The sequence below is a fragment of the Hylobates moloch genome, unplaced genomic scaffold, assembly GCF_009828535.3.
Source record: "Hylobates moloch isolate HMO894 unplaced genomic scaffold, HMol_V3 SCAFFOLD_13, whole genome shotgun sequence".
Taxonomy (NCBI): Eukaryota; Metazoa; Chordata; class Mammalia; order Primates; family Hylobatidae; genus Hylobates; species Hylobates moloch.
In genome coordinates this window covers 105251730-105269379 of record NW_026652288.1, presented here as the reverse complement: position 1 = coordinate 105269379, position 17650 = coordinate 105251730, and the positions used below count along the sequence as shown (strand labels likewise).

The 17650-nt window shown below is 49.0% G+C and overlaps 1 protein-coding gene across 8 annotated transcripts in view; it reads left to right on the top strand.

Annotated features, from left to right (window-relative positions):
* RUBCN (rubicon autophagy regulator) overlaps positions 1 to 16996 on the top strand; it is a 72458-nt gene extending 55462 nt beyond the window's left edge. For 5 of the 8 annotated variants that reach the window (XM_058426373.1, XM_032171974.2, XM_032171971.2 and 2 more), the window contains 9 exons: positions 6343 to 6403; positions 7134 to 7266; positions 7965 to 8110; positions 8681 to 8745; positions 9210 to 9448; positions 11482 to 11543; positions 11986 to 12139; positions 13479 to 13572; positions 13798 to 16996. In XM_058426373.1, the coding sequence (XP_058282356.1) occupies positions 6343 to 6403; positions 7134 to 7266; positions 7965 to 8110; positions 8681 to 8745; positions 9210 to 9448; positions 11482 to 11543; positions 11986 to 12139; positions 13479 to 13572; positions 13798 to 13976 (1133 nt within the window). In that variant the 3' untranslated portion in view covers positions 13977 to 16996. The remainder of the gene's footprint in view (positions 1 to 6342; positions 6404 to 7133; positions 7267 to 7964; positions 8111 to 8680; positions 8746 to 9209; positions 9449 to 11481; positions 11544 to 11985; positions 12140 to 13478; positions 13573 to 13797) is intronic. The other 3 variants (XR_009209310.1, XR_009209309.1, XM_058426372.1) reach the window with 3 other exon arrangements.
* Positions 16997 to 17650: the final 654 nt, after the last annotated feature.

The window sequence follows — 17650 nt, the reverse complement described above, 5'->3', positions numbered from 1 at the left end:
TAATTGAAAGAAAGTAGCAGTTTTCTACTCAGAATGGCTTTAAAACACAAAAACAACAACAAAACTCAGGACTTTTGTATTTTTTTTGAGACGGAGTTTCACTCTTTTTGCCCAGGCTGGAGTGCAATGGCACAATCTTGGCTCACCGCAACCTCTGCCTTCCGGTTTCAAGCAATTCTCCTGCCTCAGCCTCCCAAGTAGCTGGGACTACAGGCAGCTGCCACCACACCCAGCTAATTTTTGTATTTTTAGTAAAGACAGGGTTTCACCATGTTGGCCAGGCTGGTCTCAAACTCGTGACCTCGTCATCTGCCCACCTCGGCCTCCCAACGTGCTGGAATTACAGGAGTGAGCCACCACGCCAGGTCCAGAACTTTTTATTAAAACTGTTAATATTGTTGGGCATTAGAATTTGAAATAATTATGTAAGATTAGATCAAGATTTAGAGAAATAGAGACAAATATTACAGGAGCTCCCGTGTTCTCACTCATATGTGGGAGCTAAAAAAGTTGATCTCATGGAGGTAGAGAAGAGAGTGATAGTTACAGAGGCTGGGGAGGAGGTGGGTTGGGGCGTAAAGAGAGGTTGGTTAGTGGGTTCAACCATACAGTTAGAAGGGATGAGTTCTAGTGTTCAGTAGCACAGTAGCGTGGCTGTAGTTGACATATTGTGCATTTGAAAATTGCTAGAAGAGATTCGAAGTATTCCCAACACAGAGAAATGATAAATGTTCGATCAATGGATATTCTAAATACCCTGATTTGACCATTACACATTGTATGCATGTATCAAAATATCACATGTGCCCTGTCAATATGTACAAATATTATGGTATCAACTTAATTTTTTTAAGATGAGAGAAGTAAAAGTAATTAGATTCTTTTTTTTCCTACTCCTGAACGTCCGTCATTGATTCTAACATGAGTCTTCCCTGCCTGAGGAGGAGTTGTCCCGACTCCCTTTCTAACTGGTTTCCAGTGTGTTTAGTCCCAGCCCTGTATGTGTTGAGTGTCGGCCGCTTCTCCCTCAGAGCACATGCAATCTGCTCTCACCACCAGGCAGGCCTTGATTTGGTCTTTCTAGCATGCTTCCTTTCCCCATTTTGGGGGCTTTAAAATTTTTATACACATGACAGGTTTTACACTAAGAATGTGAAATGTTTTTCGATTAGAAAGCTTTTTAGGCTGGGCGTAGTGACTGTTTATGTCGGTAATCCCAGCACGCTGGGAGGCTTGAGGTAGGAGGATTTCTTGAGGCCAAGAGTTGGAGACCAGCCTGGGAAACATAGTGAGACCCCATCTCTGCAAAAACATATTTTAGAATTAGCTGTGTGTGGTGGTGCGTGCCTGTAATCCCAGCACTGTGGAGGCTGAGGTGGGAGGATTGCTTGATCTGGGGAGGTCGAGGCTACAGTGAGCCATGATCATGCCACTGCACTTCATCCTGGGTGACAGAGCAAGACCCTGTCTCAAAAAAAAAAAAAAAAGAGAATTCACCCACTTCAAGTGTATGGCTCAACGGTTTTTGGTACCAAGTTGTGTAGCCATCACCATAATCCAGCCTGAAAACATTGTCACCGCCCCAGTAGTATCCCTTGTGTCAGTTTACGGTGAATTCCTGTCTCCACCCCCAGCCCCACTCAGCTGCTCGTCTTTCTGTCTCTGTAGATTTGCCTTTCTGGACAGTTCGTATAAATGGAATTATCCAATATGTGATGTGTCATCTTTTGTGTCTTTCACGTCATCTATTTCTGCTGATGGTGTCTGCCAAGTTGGTTTGATATCTTTCATAAGCTCCCAATCTCAGACAGTCTTTTCAACTTCTTTGGATTTAGAGTTCTGTTGTTATTTTTTTTCCCCATCTCCATCTTCTTCTATTATAGCTGCATCAATTTTTCTTTATCTTCCTTTGTGGATTCTTCCTGAATTTTCATCTTCTGCATAGATGTATCTAGTCAGAGTCCGATCAGGAGACAGAAACTACACAGTAATTTGAATAGGGAAAGTTTAATATAAAGAATTATTTCTACTATAATATGGGAATCACGGAATGGGAAACTGGCTCATGAGGAGTAAAGAAGACTCTCAAGAGTGCACAGGAGAAGCCGCACGTGGTAGCTCACACCTGTCATCCCGCAATTTTGGGAGGTCGAGGTGGGCAGATCACCTGAGGTCAGGAGTTTGAGAACAGCCGTGGCTCACGCCTGTCATCCCGGAACTTTGGGAGGCCAAGGCAGGCGGATCACCTGAGGTCAGGAGTTTGAGACCAGCCGTGGCTCACGCCTGTCATCCCGGAACTTTGGGAGGCCGAGGTGGGCGGATCACCTGAGGTCAGGAGTTTGAGACCAGCCGTGGCTCACGCCTGTCATCACGGAACTTTGGGAGGCCGAGGTGGGCGGATCACCTGAGGTCAGGAGTTTGAGAACAGCCTGGCCAACGTGGTGAAACCCTGTCTCTGCTAAAAATACAAAAATTAGTCGGGTGTGGTGGCGTGCACCTGTAATCCCAGCCACTCTGGAGGCTGAGGCAGAAGAATTGCTTGAACCTGGGAGGTAGAGGTTGCAATGAGCCGAGATCATGCCACTGCACTCCAGCCTGGGTGGCAAGAGTGAAACTTCGTCTCAAAAAAAAAAAAAAAAAAAAAAAAAAGTGCACAGGAGGAGCAGATAGAGGAGCAGTCACTATCCCTGGGGCCGAGATGGAGCATCTGGGGGGTAGGAATAAATGTAAAGGAGTGATACATCCCCAAGGCTGAGATCCAGACATCCTGGCTTGCTGGATGGTGGGGTTCCCTGAAACACAGAGCTGCCCTGAGATGGTGCCAGGGGACGCTCTCCACGGGGAGGTGGCATGCCAACAGCTGTCACCGGGAAACTGTTCTCTGGGGTGCTGAGGGAGGATGCCCATGGGAGGTGCTATCTCAGAACCCAAGGGTACTGGTGAAAGCCCTCTGTGGGAAGGTGGTAGGCCAGTGGCACTCACTGTAAAGCTCTGCAGGGAAGCTCTCCCGGCAGGTGCCAAGGGAGCCGTTTATGAGAGCATCACTCATGGCACTCTGCTGCAAAGCTGCCCAAGGTGTGCTTCCCCCGGAGTCAGCCTAGAGGAGCAACCAGAACCAGCCAGAGAAACCCCTTCTGCCTCCAGCACCCCTCCAGTGCCCTGTACTGCAAAACGTCACGTCATGCCAGCTGGCAAAGGAGAAATGTTTCTGTGTCCAGCTCCATTATTGCAGAGCAAGCAAAAACAAGGGCAGATTTGGAGTTGAAAGACAATAAATTGATAGCTGGCATAGTAGATAAAAAGGAACGTTCATGAGCTATACTTTCTGACAAGTTTCAAAATTATATCCAATTCAAGGTCAAGGTAATCAGTTCCTTCTCCCCCATCCCTTTTTTAATTACTTTTTTTCTCTTTATAAAACAAGAATACTTCGGGTTCTCCGTTTTGAAGTGTTTCCTTTTGAGTCAGCAATTACAGAAAATTTGTTGAAGTTGGATTCCCGGATACGCTGGGTATCACCTTATCTTCTAGAAAGAAAGCAGGAAGGAAACCAGCGTCAAACTGGCCAGTACATTCTGAAGTTGACTCTTCTTATGACTCACTTACTTTGTTTAAAAATTTGCTAAGGTACGAAGGTTTTAACCAGCTCTTCTCTGATCGTTCAATATCAGTGTCTGGACACGCAGCAAATTCTTCTCCTTATAACTTGTCATTGTTTTTGTTGTTATTTGTTTTTATATTTTTAAACTTTTTACAGTCAGTAATAATGGCCTTATTCTGTGAAGTTGGTGCAAAAGTAATGGCAAAAACTGCGATGACTCAACCTAATATCTGATGCATCAGAAGCACCTGAAATCAGTTCTCTTGCAAAACAATACTTGTTTTTGTACAAAAAAATCAATAAAAAGTTTCAGAATTATGTTAAATTCCACTTGGATGCTGAGTGTCTCGGACCTCCTTCTTAAGTGGTCTCACTTGGGACACGTTGAATCCATCCAGATGGGCAGCTCCCCCTCTCTTCACTCCTCAGTTCTCTGGCTTAGACCTTGGTCTGCTTTTATCCAGATCTTCAGTAGGGCTTCACCCACATCAACTTAGTGGTCTGCTTGAACTGACCAGAGAGTGATGAGGCTGCAGCGCAGGCCCAGGACCCACAGCGCTGCGTGGTCCTTGGCCGGGGTCAGGTGTCACGGCCCCTTTGATGAGTGTGCTTCTCCCCCTGCACGCCGGGGTCAGAGCCTTGCCTCCAAAGCTGGGTGGCCCCTCCCGACTCTTGGACGTATTCGTGATTGCCTAGGAAGCATGTACCTCCGACCTCACTTTACCTCTAGTAAAAGGAAGAAACATGTTACAGTGTGACTCAGTTGTATTTTCTAAAGAGAGAATGATTTTTTCTCTCAAAGAAAAAAAAAGGTTTCTTCTCTGTGAGGATAAAGAACTGCTAAATAGTTTTATGAAGGCAATGGTTTCCTTAGAAACCGTGAATTACCACCTGCCTGTTCTTTCTGGCATGTAGTATTTTCTTTAATAGCCTGGCACTAAAATAAGAAAATTGGTTAGCTCCTTATTCAGGGATAGCTAAGATTTTTTTTTCTTTTATGTTACTCCCAAACAGGATGGAATTTGAAATAGCTGTTAATTGCTTTTAGCCAATTAATCATTTATTTAGAAAGTGTTTTCTGAAAACCTTTATGTACAAAGCACTCTGAGGGCTCCTAGCGCAAGGCAAGACTTAGGTACAACCCAAGGCAGTGTAAGTGTTACCCAAATAAATGTTGCAAACCAAAGAATCTGTGAAGGTCTGGCCTACTGTTGCCTCTACTGTTTTTCTTTTCTCTACCAGCACTAACTAGCTAGAAATAAGACAACTAGCAATGCACTGGGATCTGGATTTTGATGGCACAGATTCCGCCAGAAAACATGGTATACTTGAACATCTTTGTTGTTAAATAGGCTGTGTTAATTACCAGCAAAAATGTGTTGATTTCTCGTCCTGTGCTTAGAGAACATATGAAAACCAACAGATTTTACTTCTGTTATCTTACTCATATATGTAGCTTTGAAGACGTAAGTTTGTCAACAATGTTATTTGAGTATATGCTTGTATATGAGCCCTGTGTTAAGTATTTTAGAGCCAAGGGAAGAATAAGACACAATCTTATTTCCTATTAGGGTGATTTTATAATCTAGTTGTCCAGACAAAAATCTGCATACAGAGGAAACATGAGGAACAGTAGAGCTGCTCACAGCCCAGTGCACAGAGATGCCGTACAGGATTCGTGTCCTCCTGAGTGCTCATGGTAGATTGGTCATTGTGTAGGCTTCATTAGGAAAGAAAGGTCTTTTTCACTGGGCAGCGAAGGACGTGAGAGAGAGTATTTATCAGAACAGTCTTGTTTTCATGACCTGGATAGGCTGTGTCTGCCTGGCTTGAACATAACTGCTGTATTTCACATTCCCTCCATCAAAAGTATTTGGGTAGGTGAGGTCTCTGGAGGTTCAGGCATATCGTTATTAGAAATCTTCTTCTAAATCCTTTGTCAGAAATAGGTTATGGAAAGTCTGCCACAGTTTCCTGTATGATTAGCCTCAGAGATCATGTTGACCATCTTTGTCAAAACGTGTTGGTAACCAGGCATCTCCAGAGAGCTGCAAAGCTATAGAGAAGTTCCTTTTCCTCCATGAAGCTTTTCTAAGGATATAGAAGACTTCTAACATTGAGGGGCAAAATGGCAACAGTGATGACATGTTAGAGGCAAAATTGCAAACACTTCTAACATTCGGGGTAATGGCAACAGTGGTGAAATATTAGAAGCAAAGTTCCAATTTCACATATATTTCATGAGAACCTCTATGATCCCAGTTATGTGTTAGGCACTAAATGTTTTATATATACACATATATATATATATAAAAGCCAGACAGAGTTGCTGCCTAGGGGAGCTTACCATTTGAGAAAGGTTAAGATGTGGAGAACGAGGGAGAGATTTGAGTCCTTTGTTTTGTGTTTGTGCATATGAGGGGTTGTGTCCCTGTGTGCCTTAGGATGCTTGTCTTCTCATTCACTGTTTTGCACCAAAGCTGAGTTTGTCTTTCTGCCTGAGTTTGTAACACTTTGACCTTTTCAGTGCTATGCATAATGTTACTAATTCAGCCTGGTTTTGACTTGGATAGAGGCAAATTATAACTTGTTTAGAGCTTCACCTGCTCCTTTCTCCTGCATAGAGTGTGGCACCTGGCTGTAACCCTGAGAGCTTAGCTGGGAGCACCTTGTAATAGATTCCAGGTTCCCTTACCCACCCCCTTTCCATTGCGCTCCCCTTATCTCTGGTTTCCATGTAGATGCTGACATCAGAAGGAACACAGCCTCAAGCAGCAAATCCTTTGTTTCCTCCCAGTCCTTGTGAGTACTTTTTTTTTTTTTTTTTTTTTTTTTAAAAAAAGGAAAGAAAACCTTAGGATATGTAGAGAAACAAACCCAGTTCTTGGCGTATGGCTGGGCAAAGCCATCCAGATGTAAGAGGAGGCGAGGTTAAAGGGAGGGGCTTGCGATGGTGCCGAGCCCACAGGAAGAAAGCAGAAGCTCTTTGGTCCCAGTGGGATGGGCTCTCGTGGAGGCAAAGCTGGAAGTGAGTTATTCCTTCTCTGCTGACTCTCATCATAACCAGAGGCCCCAGAAGGTCTCAAAAGAGAGCAGTGACGATGGTTTTTGGTTATGAAATCAAATTGAACAGATTCCACATCATAGACCCAACCAGGGGAAACAGTAGCTCATTTGGGAGGAAAAATCGCTTCTTAGTCCACGAAGCAATTTTACTCAGTTTGTTTTGTGAGCAGGCATTATAATCTCCACTTTGCTGTTAGAGGAGCTGAAGTTCAGAGAAAGGAAGTGACAGAGTCCTTCATTAGCAGTGCCGTCTGGTGGCAGGAAGTGGGGCTTGAACCGAAGTCTTAGGACCGTGAGACTGGTGGACTTTCACTGTCCCATGTGTGAGGGTGATGAGCAGGCCGCGGTGCTGCGGGTGTTCTTCCAGCCCAGAAGTTGCTGCGTGGGGGATGAGATCATGAAGGGAAGCCTCCCATCTGCCCATCCTTTCCCTGTGTTCAGCCGTCCTTGATTCTCCCCTTTCCAGCTCCCACTGCTTCCTGCACTCCACATCTGCTGAGGCGGTGGCCATGGGGCTCCTGAAGCAGTTTGAGGGGATGCAGCTTCCAGCCGCCTCGGAGCTGGAGTGGCTTGTCCCGGAGCATGACGCCCCTCAGAAGGTGGGTCCTTAGCTCTTCTTCCTACGCAGGGGCCGTCGTGAGCCTCTGTGACCTTGTTTTCCTTCGTCACACGTCCCTAGCCTGGAATGAGCCTGTGTGTTCCCCCCCTTACTCATGGAAGCCATTCATTACAATGTGTCAGGTGATAAATGAACGAGCAAATGCTTGCTCGCCTTGTCAGAGCAGAGATGACGGCGCCTCGCAGTCCTTATTCACATGGCCGCTCGTCAGACTCAGTCACGTTTGGTGTGTGGCCACCTCGGAGACACTACACAAAAGTGAATCGCGTGGATTCTTTGCTCTGCAGTCGTCTTTTAAGGCATGAAACACGCTGGCACAGCAAGGGTCCTGGCATGGGTGCAGCGACAGCATGAGCCGTGGGCCACTGCCCTGGTAGGCTGTTTCTGTTTGCTTCTTGGGACCCACGGCCCTCACTTCCAGTACCTTGGCACCTCCTGGTTGTTTCTGAGGACCAAGGTTCCCTGAAGCCCTTATCCTGTGGTGTTCCTGAAGTGTCTTTCACTCATTATGCTCTGTCATGGCCAAAAGGGTCCTGCATTTGTGTTTCCCAAGCCCGTCCGTGTGAGTTTACCCCAACTGTGTTTTTCTCCTGCCCATCCCTGACTCACTGCCCATCTCAACAGATGACGGGCAGCCCGCTGACATGAGCTTACCCCAACTGTGCCTTTCTCCTGCAGCTCCTGCCCATCCCTGACTCACTGCCCATCTCACCGGATGACGGGCAGCACGCTGACATCTACAAGCTGCGGATTCGTGTTCGTGGCAACTTGGAGTGGGCCCCCCCCCGGCCTCAGATAATTTTTAATGTTCATCCAGCCCCAACGTGAGTGGCCAGTGTCTGTGCCCTTTGGAGCATAGATCCGTCCTCTTTGGGTTGTCAGGGTTTTCGTCTCACTCACTTGTCCCTGCCTCCAGCCGTCCTTCCTACACGGTTCTCTTCACATAAAGGCAGAGGAGGAGCGTTGTCCATTTGGTCCTTCGTTTCTTACTCATGATTCCTGGAGCTGATTGGAAATGAGGCGGGTTTTGTTTTGCTGGCATTCCCCACCTGTCGCCTTCCTCCCAGTAGTTTTGTGGGCTTGCTGGTTTTTCTTCTCTTTCTAAGATGGATGGATGCTTTTCTCTCCTGTCATTCTCTCTCCTTTACCACATCTCATTCCTCACATTTGTACAGAATGTGTGGTTCATTACTGGGCAGAGTCACTGCCTAGACCTAAATCCTATATGGAGTTAGCTCTCCCAATAGGTTCATTTTTGTCCAACTAAAACACAGGTGAATTCCCCTCTCTTCCAATACTTAACTGGAGCTGTAAGTGTGTGTGCTCAGTCCTTCACAATTCCAAGGCCTCACGCAGCTGCTCTATGCCAATGCCCTGTCCTTACCCTTCCTCAGGAGGAAAATTGCTGTGGCCAAGCAGAATTACCGCTGTGCAGGATGTGGCATCCGGACTGACCCTGGTGAGTGCCTTCCCTTCCCACCATGCTGCCTCCAGAGGTTCTGTACCCTCCCCTACACATAGGGAGAGGTGGCGTGTTAAAGGCGGTAACAGGAGGTGGCGTGGCAGAAGTAGGGAAGGGGAAAGACAGGTTTGTAGTAGGCAAGGGTGCTGGCAATCAGAGGGAAATGATTTCTGGGAGCACATGGCCAGGATTGTATACTGTGGAAAGTTGGGTAGTTCCAGCTAGCTGGTAAGGCTGGATCTTACTGTCTCCGGCTGCTTTTATTTCCTCAGGGCCTCCAAGGTAGGACGTGACTCCAGGCTCCACTGTGTGGATTTCTGCAAGCTTTGGGGAACTCAGACAGAGATTGCTGGAGGCCATTGGCTGTCCCTCTCTGCCCTTTCAAGGGAACAGCAGAGCTGCCTTCCCAGCTTGTAGATGGGAAACTTACATCTGGCTTTCTGGCTTTCCGGTTTTTCCAGATTATATCAAGCGACTGCGGTACTGTGAGTACCTGGGCAAGTACTTCTGCCAGTGCTGCCACGAGAATGCCCAGATGGCCATCCCCAGCCGGGTTCTGCGCAAGTGGGACTTCAGCAAGTACTACGTCAGCAATTTCTCCAAGGACCTGCTCATTAAGATATGGAATGATCCTCTCTTCAACGTGCAGGACATCAACAGTGCCCTCTATAGGAAGGTCAAGCTGCTCAATCAAATCCGGGTAAGACCTCGGAAAAGGCCACGTGAGAGTCTTGCCCTTCTCCTCCCCTCATCTCCTCCCCCGTCCCCTCCCCTCGTCCCTCCCCCATCCCTTCCCCTCGTCTGTGGGCAGCAAGCCACCCAGGCGCCGAGGCAAGAGACTGAGGACACGAGCTGTTCCAGTATAATAAAATATAAAACAGGAATAGTCATACCAGATATAGATCTTAGATATGATTATATATGAATCATTAGTTGGTAGTAATTACTCTTTATCCTAATAATAATCCCTGCTCTATAATCATAACCTAGGAAAAACCAGGCCATACAGAGATAGGAGCTGAGGGGACATAGTGAGGTGTGACCAGAAGACAGGAGTGCGAGCCTTCTGTTATGCCCGGACACGGCCACCAGAGGGCTCCTTGGTCTAGCGGTGACGCCAGCATCTGGGAAGATGCCCGTTACCAGGTGGACCATGGTCTAGTGGTAGCAAAAGGTGTCAAGGAAAAACACCCGCTACTTAACAGACCGGGAAATGGAGTCTCCTTTTCCCCAGGGGAGTTTAGAGAAGACTCTGCTCCTCGACCTCTTGTGGAGGGCCTGACACCAGTCAGGCTTTCCCGCAGTTATCCGGAGGCCTAACCGTCTCCCTGTGATGCTGTGCTTCAGTGGTCACGCTCTTAGTCCACCTTCATGTTCCATCCTGTACACCTGGCCCTGCCTTCTAGATAGCAGTAGCAAATTAGTGAAAGTACTAATAGTCTCTGATATGTAGAAATAATGGCATAAGCTGTCTTTCTCTTTGTCTTCTCTCTCTCTCTGCCTCGGCTGACAGGCAGAGAAGGGCCCCCTGTCCAGTGGACACGTGACCCACATGACCTTACCTATCATTGGAGAAGACTCACATTCTTTACCCTGCCCCTTTTGCTTTGTATACAATAAACAACAGCGAAGCCAGACATTCGGGGCCACTAACGGTCTCCGCGCATTGGTGGTAGTGGTCCCCCGGGCCCAGCTGCCTTTTCTTTTATCTCTTTGTCTTGTGTTTTTATTTCTACACTCTCTCATCGCAGCACACAGGGAGAGACCCACCGACCCTGTGGGGCTGGTCCCTACACTCGTCCCTCCCCCGTCTCCTCCCCCGCCCCCTCCCCTCGTCCCTCCCCTGTCTCTTCCACCCCCCACCCCCGTCCCCTCTTCTTGTCCCCTCCCCTCGTCCCTCCCCCGTCTCCTCCCCCACCGTCCCCTCCTCTTGTCCCCTCCCCTCGTCCCTCCCCCGTCTCCTCCCCCACCGTCCCCTCCTCTTGTCCCCTCCCCTCGTCCTCCCCCGTCTCCTCCCCCGCCGTCCCCTCCTCTTGTCCCCTCCCCCCATCCCCTCCCCTCATCTCCTCCCCTTTTCCCCTCCCTTGGTTGTACAGGGCTTCCCACAATTACCACACTTCTTGTTATCGCAGTGTCAAAGCTGTAACCGTCTCTCCATTCATGCCCTCACTATGTACTTCCTTAATCTCTTCCCATTTCCCAGGTTATCTGTCTAGTTGGAGCCTCAAACGTGGCAATGACAGCTAGGAAGCTGTAGATAGCACTCAAGGGCAAAAGCAGAATTTCTTCCTTCACTGAAAACATTAATGAATGAGGAATCGGGTATCGAGTGAGAAATTGGAACTGAATACGTTAGTGAATGAATGAGGAATCGGATATCAAATGAGAAATTGGAATTTCAGAGCACTCCTCTGCCCAGACTGCTTATGTGACTCGGGCAGACAGACCTGGCGGAGGGGCCTTCCCTGACTAGAGGGCACTCTGAAGCCAGTTGTCAGAGCGAGTTAGAGCATAGGACAGCCTGAAGCCGGTTGTCAGAGCGTAGGACAGCCTGAAGCCGGTTGTCAGAGCGTAGGACAGCCTGAAGCCGGTTGTCAGAGCGTAGGACAGTCTGCTCTGGCTGCAGCATGCGAGGCTTCTAGGCCCCCAGGGTTTAAAGGCCCTGGGCTTCCCACACTGGATTCCTCTTCTCACATCTTTCTCCCACTCCTGCCCCCACCTCTTTCTTTTCAGCTGCTGCGGGTCCAGCTGTGTCACATGAAGAACATGTTCAAGACCTGCCGACTGGCCAAGGAGTAAGTCCTGTGTGGAACCAGAGCCCTCTGGCCACGTTGCTGTCTCCGAAAGGGACGCATCCCAGCGCTTGGCTCTTGTTATGTAACGAAGGAGAGTAGAGAGATTTTGCAGAAATGTGAAGCGGTAAACAAGAGGCCACGGCAGTAACTGTATCTGTGTCCTTCTGTCTGGAAGGGGATCTGTGGTCATTCCACCCAGGGCAGGCCACCGCTCTTCGCAGGCTGGGTCTCACGTGGACCACTCTGCAGGAGTCTATAAATAAGTCACTTCTGCCGTCCAGACACCTACTAGTGTGGAACGGCGGGGGCGGCCTGGAACCCTGGGCTGGCTGATGGTTGCCCACCCTCATTACTTTCTGCAGTTTCTGGATAGGGATCCTTCTACTACGATGTGGCACACGGACTGTTCATTCCCACCCCTGCCTCCTGTCACTCCCTGTAGGCTTCTGGATTCCTTTGACACAGTCCCCGGCCACCTGACAGAGGACCTCCACCTGTACTCACTGAATGACCTGACTGCGACCAGGAAGGGGGAGCTGGGGCCCCGGCTTGCTGAGCTCACCAGGGCAGGGGCTGCCCATGTGGAGAGATGCATGGTGAGAAAGTCTCACTGTAGCATGCAGCTGAGCCCTTGCTTTTAGGGATACAGGGAGCGAGGTGGACCTGGGGTTCTTGCCACTTAGCTGGAGGAAGTTGAAATGGCCAGTCAGCACTGGGAGAGGAACCGGAAAGGGCTGCTGTTCCTTAGCCTGGAGAGCAGCCAAATCATCCCGATCTAAAAACCTCGAGTGAGGGGAGGAGCTGGTGCTCCTGTGGCCCTGGGTGGCTCTGGGCAAGACTGGGTAGACTTTCATTCAAGAATTGTTGGCCGGACGTGGTGGCTCAGGCCTCTCATCCCAGCACTTCGGGAGGCCGAGGTGGGCGGGTCACCTGAGGTCAGGAGATCAAGACCAGCCTGACCAACATGATGAAACCCCATCTCTACTAAAATAGAGAAAGTAGCTGGGTGCGGTGGCGGGTGCCTATAATCCCAGCTACTCAGGAGGCTGAGGCAGGAGAATTGCTTGAACCCGGGAGGCGGAGGTTGCAGTGAGCCGAGATCACGCCACTGCACTCCAGCCTGAGTGACAAGAGTGGAAAAAAAAAAAGGCAGTTGTCATGATGTGAGAGGAGAACTCTGGACTGGAATCTGGAGAGGGAGTCCGCCCTCGGCCGTCGTTTGTTGTTCTCAGTCATTATGACCAAAATAAATACTTGTCCCCTCTGAGGCCTCAATTTTCTTGGCTCTAAGATGAAGAGAATAATTTACTTTCTTCTCAGTATTTTTGAGGGTTGATGAGGTAGTTTGTATGACAGCGTTTTGTATACTTTATGTATTCCTCAAACGCACGTCGTTATTGTCGTGATCTACTCGACATGTTGAAAATGCAGAAATTAAACTTTTAGAACTTCCTGTCTTAGCCTATGCCCAGTTATGTTCCTGTGACAGTCCCAGAATTAGAGCTGGACATAGGTAGGAAACCCTGTGTGTCTGGGAGGAACTGGAAATCCTTCACTACAACCTGACTCCAGGCTGGGAGCTGTATTTGAGGAACAGCCTTGTCTCCACGTTTTATCTTAATTGGTTGTGGTTCCTATTCTGAAATAAAATCACGACCCAGATGGGACTGTCGGCTTAGGAAGCCCTTTGTGGTGCCATTTCTGCCTCCTCTCTTCATGGAGAGCCACGCTGGGGGTCGGAGCTTCTCCGGCTGGTGCCTGTCTCATCTCCTGCCTAAAGCTTTGTCTAACGCTGCCCAGCCCTGGCCCTAGTTTAGCTTTCATGCTTCTGAGTCCAGCCCAGGCCTCCTCCCTGTGGGCAGCAGAACCCTGTAGACCACTCCCCTCCTCGGTGTTCACCCTCCTCATTTTGTCATCTGTGTTTTTCCTCCCCAGCTCTGCCAAGCCAAGGGCTTCATCTGTGAGTTCTGTCAGAATGAGGATGACATCATCTTTCCCTTTGAGCTCCAGAAGTGCCGGACCTGTGAAGGTGAGGGCAGGTGCAGGCATCAGGCAAGTGAGCCTGAACACAGGGCTCCATGATTCCCCGGAGCCACCCCTGTTAGCAAGGGTTCGGTGCCACTCAGCACCTCACAGGGCCTCCCCACGGGACACCACGCCTTGGTGGCGAGAAGGGGCTGTGGCAGCAACTGACCTCTAGCTGGAGATAATACAAATTGTTTTCTTCTCTCTCCCACCTTCCCAACCTGAGTAGAGTGTAAAGCGTGTTACCATAAAGCCTGCTTCAAGTCTGGAAGCTGTCCGCGCTGCGAGCGGCTGCAGGCCCGGCGGGAGGCACTGGCCAGGCAGAGCCTGGAGTCTTACCTGTCGGACTACGAGGAGGAGCCCGCAGAAGCGCTGGCCCTGGAGGCTGCCGTCCTGGAGGCCACCTGAAGAAAGCACGTGAAGCCTCCCTCTGGGCCGGGGTCACACCTGTTGCAGAACTGAGCCACTCTTTGAAGGACTTGCCCCACCTGGGGCTTCTTTTTTTTTTTTTTTTTAATTATTATCATCTTTTTTTTCTTTAGTGACTTGTCTGACGTCCATGTGCAGTCAGCCGTCGGTAGGTTGATGGGTCCAGTCTGTGATGACAGATAATTTGTAAGCACCAGGTGTTTTCATCAGAACCGACGTGCGGGTCCTTCAGTGAAGCTTCTAGTGCCTCTGTCAGTGGCAGAGACAGCAAGACCAAGTTCTTCCAGCGTCTGTGGCCTTCTCTAGGTTTCACCTGCACGTCAGGTATCATTTCCAATTTTCCTTTGTTTCAGTTCTGGAGCTTCTGAGCCAGGCCTTTCTCAGCCACCTCTCCTCCTGCTGCTGAAACGGGGATGGCGTTTTCCCTCCCCTGTCCTGGACTGGGGTCAGACTGTGCCCCGAGGAGAAGCAGCAGAGAATGGGACTACGTCATGGGCATTTTGTCCACTTCTTTGGTATTTTGGGGGCCACAGAACAATCATGACTATCCTAGACTCCTCAGAGACCTCAGAGGCAGCTGTGAAGGTCCCTGTGTTGCTGGGATTTCCTGTTTGAAATATTTGAAGCATAGATGATGCCACAAGCTGACTTTCTTCGTCTACCCTGGTGAGCTTGAAGCAAAGAACAGAACTGATGCTTAGGCCAGGCTCATCTGTAGCCTTACGCCGCAAGCACACGTGAGGCGACAGCTCTGTCACTGAAGGAGTGCTTACTCAGAGGAGCTGTCGGCCCCCTCTTAGGTGTTAAGGTCTCTTTTAGTTAACCTGGCTTTTTGGTGCAGGTGTGATCTTTGAAGCTCAGGCAGGTCCCTGATGCCATCCTAAGGTGAGGACAGGAACCTCACCCACCATCTTCTTAGCGTGTCCCTGATGACTCTGTCCTCTGTTAGATGGTCACTGTGGTTCTGAGTAAAAGTGCAACCCAACTCCGTTCTCTCTCCCCTTCCTGCAGCAGAGCTGGGTCCTTCCCTGGTGGCTGAGTCTCTCTTGCCTTAGCTTCTTTGGTCAAAGTTGGAGAAAAGCTTCCTGCTATTAGTGCTGTTACAGAACTCGACAGTTTGTGGATGTGAGTGTGAATGTTCCTGTGTTCTTGGGATAACAAAAGCCTTTATGCTAATTATGCACTTAACTCTGTGTAGCCTGGTAATGTTTATCTGTTCATTTGATAATGCTGATTTTAGTGTGCTGCCCTCCTCCCGCCCATTAATGTGTGTGTTGACGGTGAAGTCCTTCTGATAATGCTGATTTTGGTGTGCTGCCTCCCCCTGTTAATGGGTGTGTTGACGGTGAAGTCCTTGGGTGGGGCCATGTGTGTGTGTGTGATGTTCCTTAAGTTGATGCAGCTTCTAACCTCTGTGAAAACACTGGTCAGAGTGGCTTCTCCAAGAGCTGGCAGCTCTGTGAACTAAAGCCTGCGTCATTTTTGTTCTGGGATTGAATTCTGCCCATGGGCCTGTCTTCCCATAGTTGCTTGCTGGTAGGAAAGAAATGGGCGTGGGCGCTGCGCCTGGAAGCTGAACAGAAAGTTGCCTGTGGTTGGTGGCAGCTGATGAGAGCTTGAGCTGGCGGTAAGAAGGAATCTCCCAGGAAGTGGGAGAGGCATTAAGGTGATGGCCAGGGCTGAGGCTCCACCAACACGAGAGGGAACATGTGGGAACTGGCCCCTGCCCTTGATTCCTCTGCCTCAAAGTTGGGATCTGAAAGCCACGTAGGGCTAGAAGACCCTGAGGCTGTTCTCCCTTCTGTTCATAGTGAGACTCAAAAAGCCAAGTCCCCGAAGTTCTGCAGGGCTGTGACTAGAAGTGCCCAGGTCCTTCAGGGAGCTTTAAGAATGACCCCACAGAACTCAAGTTTCACTAGGGGTTAGGTCCCAGATTCAGACCCAGGGGCTTATAAAAATGGTGAGCTCTACTTCCAGTTTTGGTTTAAATTACACATCCAGGCCAGGCACAGTGGCTTACGCCTGTAATCCCAGCACTTTCAGAGGCCGAGGCGGGCGGATCATGAGGTCAGGAGATCGAGACCAGCCTGGCCAATGTGGTGAAACCCCGTCTCTTCCAAAAATACAAAAATTAGCCGGGCATGGTGGTACATGCCTATAATCCCAGCTACTTGGGAGGCTGAGGCAGGAAAATCGCTTGAACCTGGGAGGCAGAGGTTGCAGTGAGCTGAGATTGTGCCACTGCACTCCAGCCTGGGCGACAGAGCGAGACTCCGTCTCAAAACAAAAAACAAAAAGGTGACACATCCAGCTCTTTCTCCAGGTCGTTGCGCTGGAGGAGAGATGTGCTGTGTTGTCCTGCCCGTTTCACATCAGCATGGGATCAAAGGATGACAATGCTGACAGCTTCTGAAGCCGAACCCAACAGTCTCATAGGCTCCTCACTTGTCACTTACTTTTCTCCATCTCCCTCAACCGCACCCCATCCCTTTAGATTGTGCGTCTGTTTTAGTGACTCTGACACGATGCTGTCATCACCGTCCAAATACCCAGTTATTTATTTATTCAAGAGCGGGGAAGCGGGTAGAGGATGGGATGTTTTGGAAGCACTTTGCAACTTACCACTATCTGAAAATCCCCTGCTGTTGCGGGGAGAAGCTTTGAATGCACTGAAGAGAATTCCTTGTACATGAAGGCAGGTGGTAGTGTTCTTTCTGTAAGTAAAGGGAACGAAAAAAACACAGTTTGCTTACCAGGTGGAGACAAGATTCAAGACATAGCAGAAGAGTGGAAGACGAATATTTTCCACTTAAATGAGGCTGTTTTTGACGTTCTCTGCCAAGGATTTAGAGCTTTCGTTGAATTAACATAAAAGGAGCGCGAGTCTCAGTAGAGATGTTCTGTGTGTACAGCCCGTGCTCTGAACTGGTTTCCACCTGCCGTGGTTCTTGCACAGCCTGGCAGTTCATTGTCATCTTTAATAAACTAAGGAAATGAAATTCTGTCTTTTGTCAGCCTGCCTTGACTGTCAAGAAATGGCATTGTGTCCACTGTAAAGCAGGTGTATCTGAACACTGAGAAGGTTTCTGTGTTATAATGTAAAGCAAACTGGACCACACACATCAAGGAAAGTGAGGTGGAGTGGCTGTGTCACTAACTTGCCATGAGACCTCGAGCGAACCACTTGACTTCTCTGGATTTCTGGTGCATGGGACGTGTGCCCCCTGCCCATACCCTTGGTGTAACTGTCACTTAAAATGAGGTGTCTTCCTCTCCGCAACATCTGACTTGCCTTAGATGCTTCAGTTCCCACTTCTGTGAGCATCTAGCATCTTTCTCTTCTGCTCCTGGTCCACTGGGGCTCCAGCTCTACCCTGCAACTCTCTGAACATTTCCCCTTAATGTCCCCTTGTCATCTCCAACCAGTGTGTCTAAAACCAGCAAAAATATCATCTTCCCATGTCATCTCCAACCAGTGTGTCTAAAACCAGCATTAATACCGTCTTTCCCGTGTCATCTCCAACCAGTGTGTCTAAAACCAACATAAATACCATATTTCCCATCTCATCTCCAACCAGTGTGTCTAAAACCAACATAAATACCATATTTCCCATCTCATCTCCAACCAGTGTGGCTAAAACCAGCATAAATAC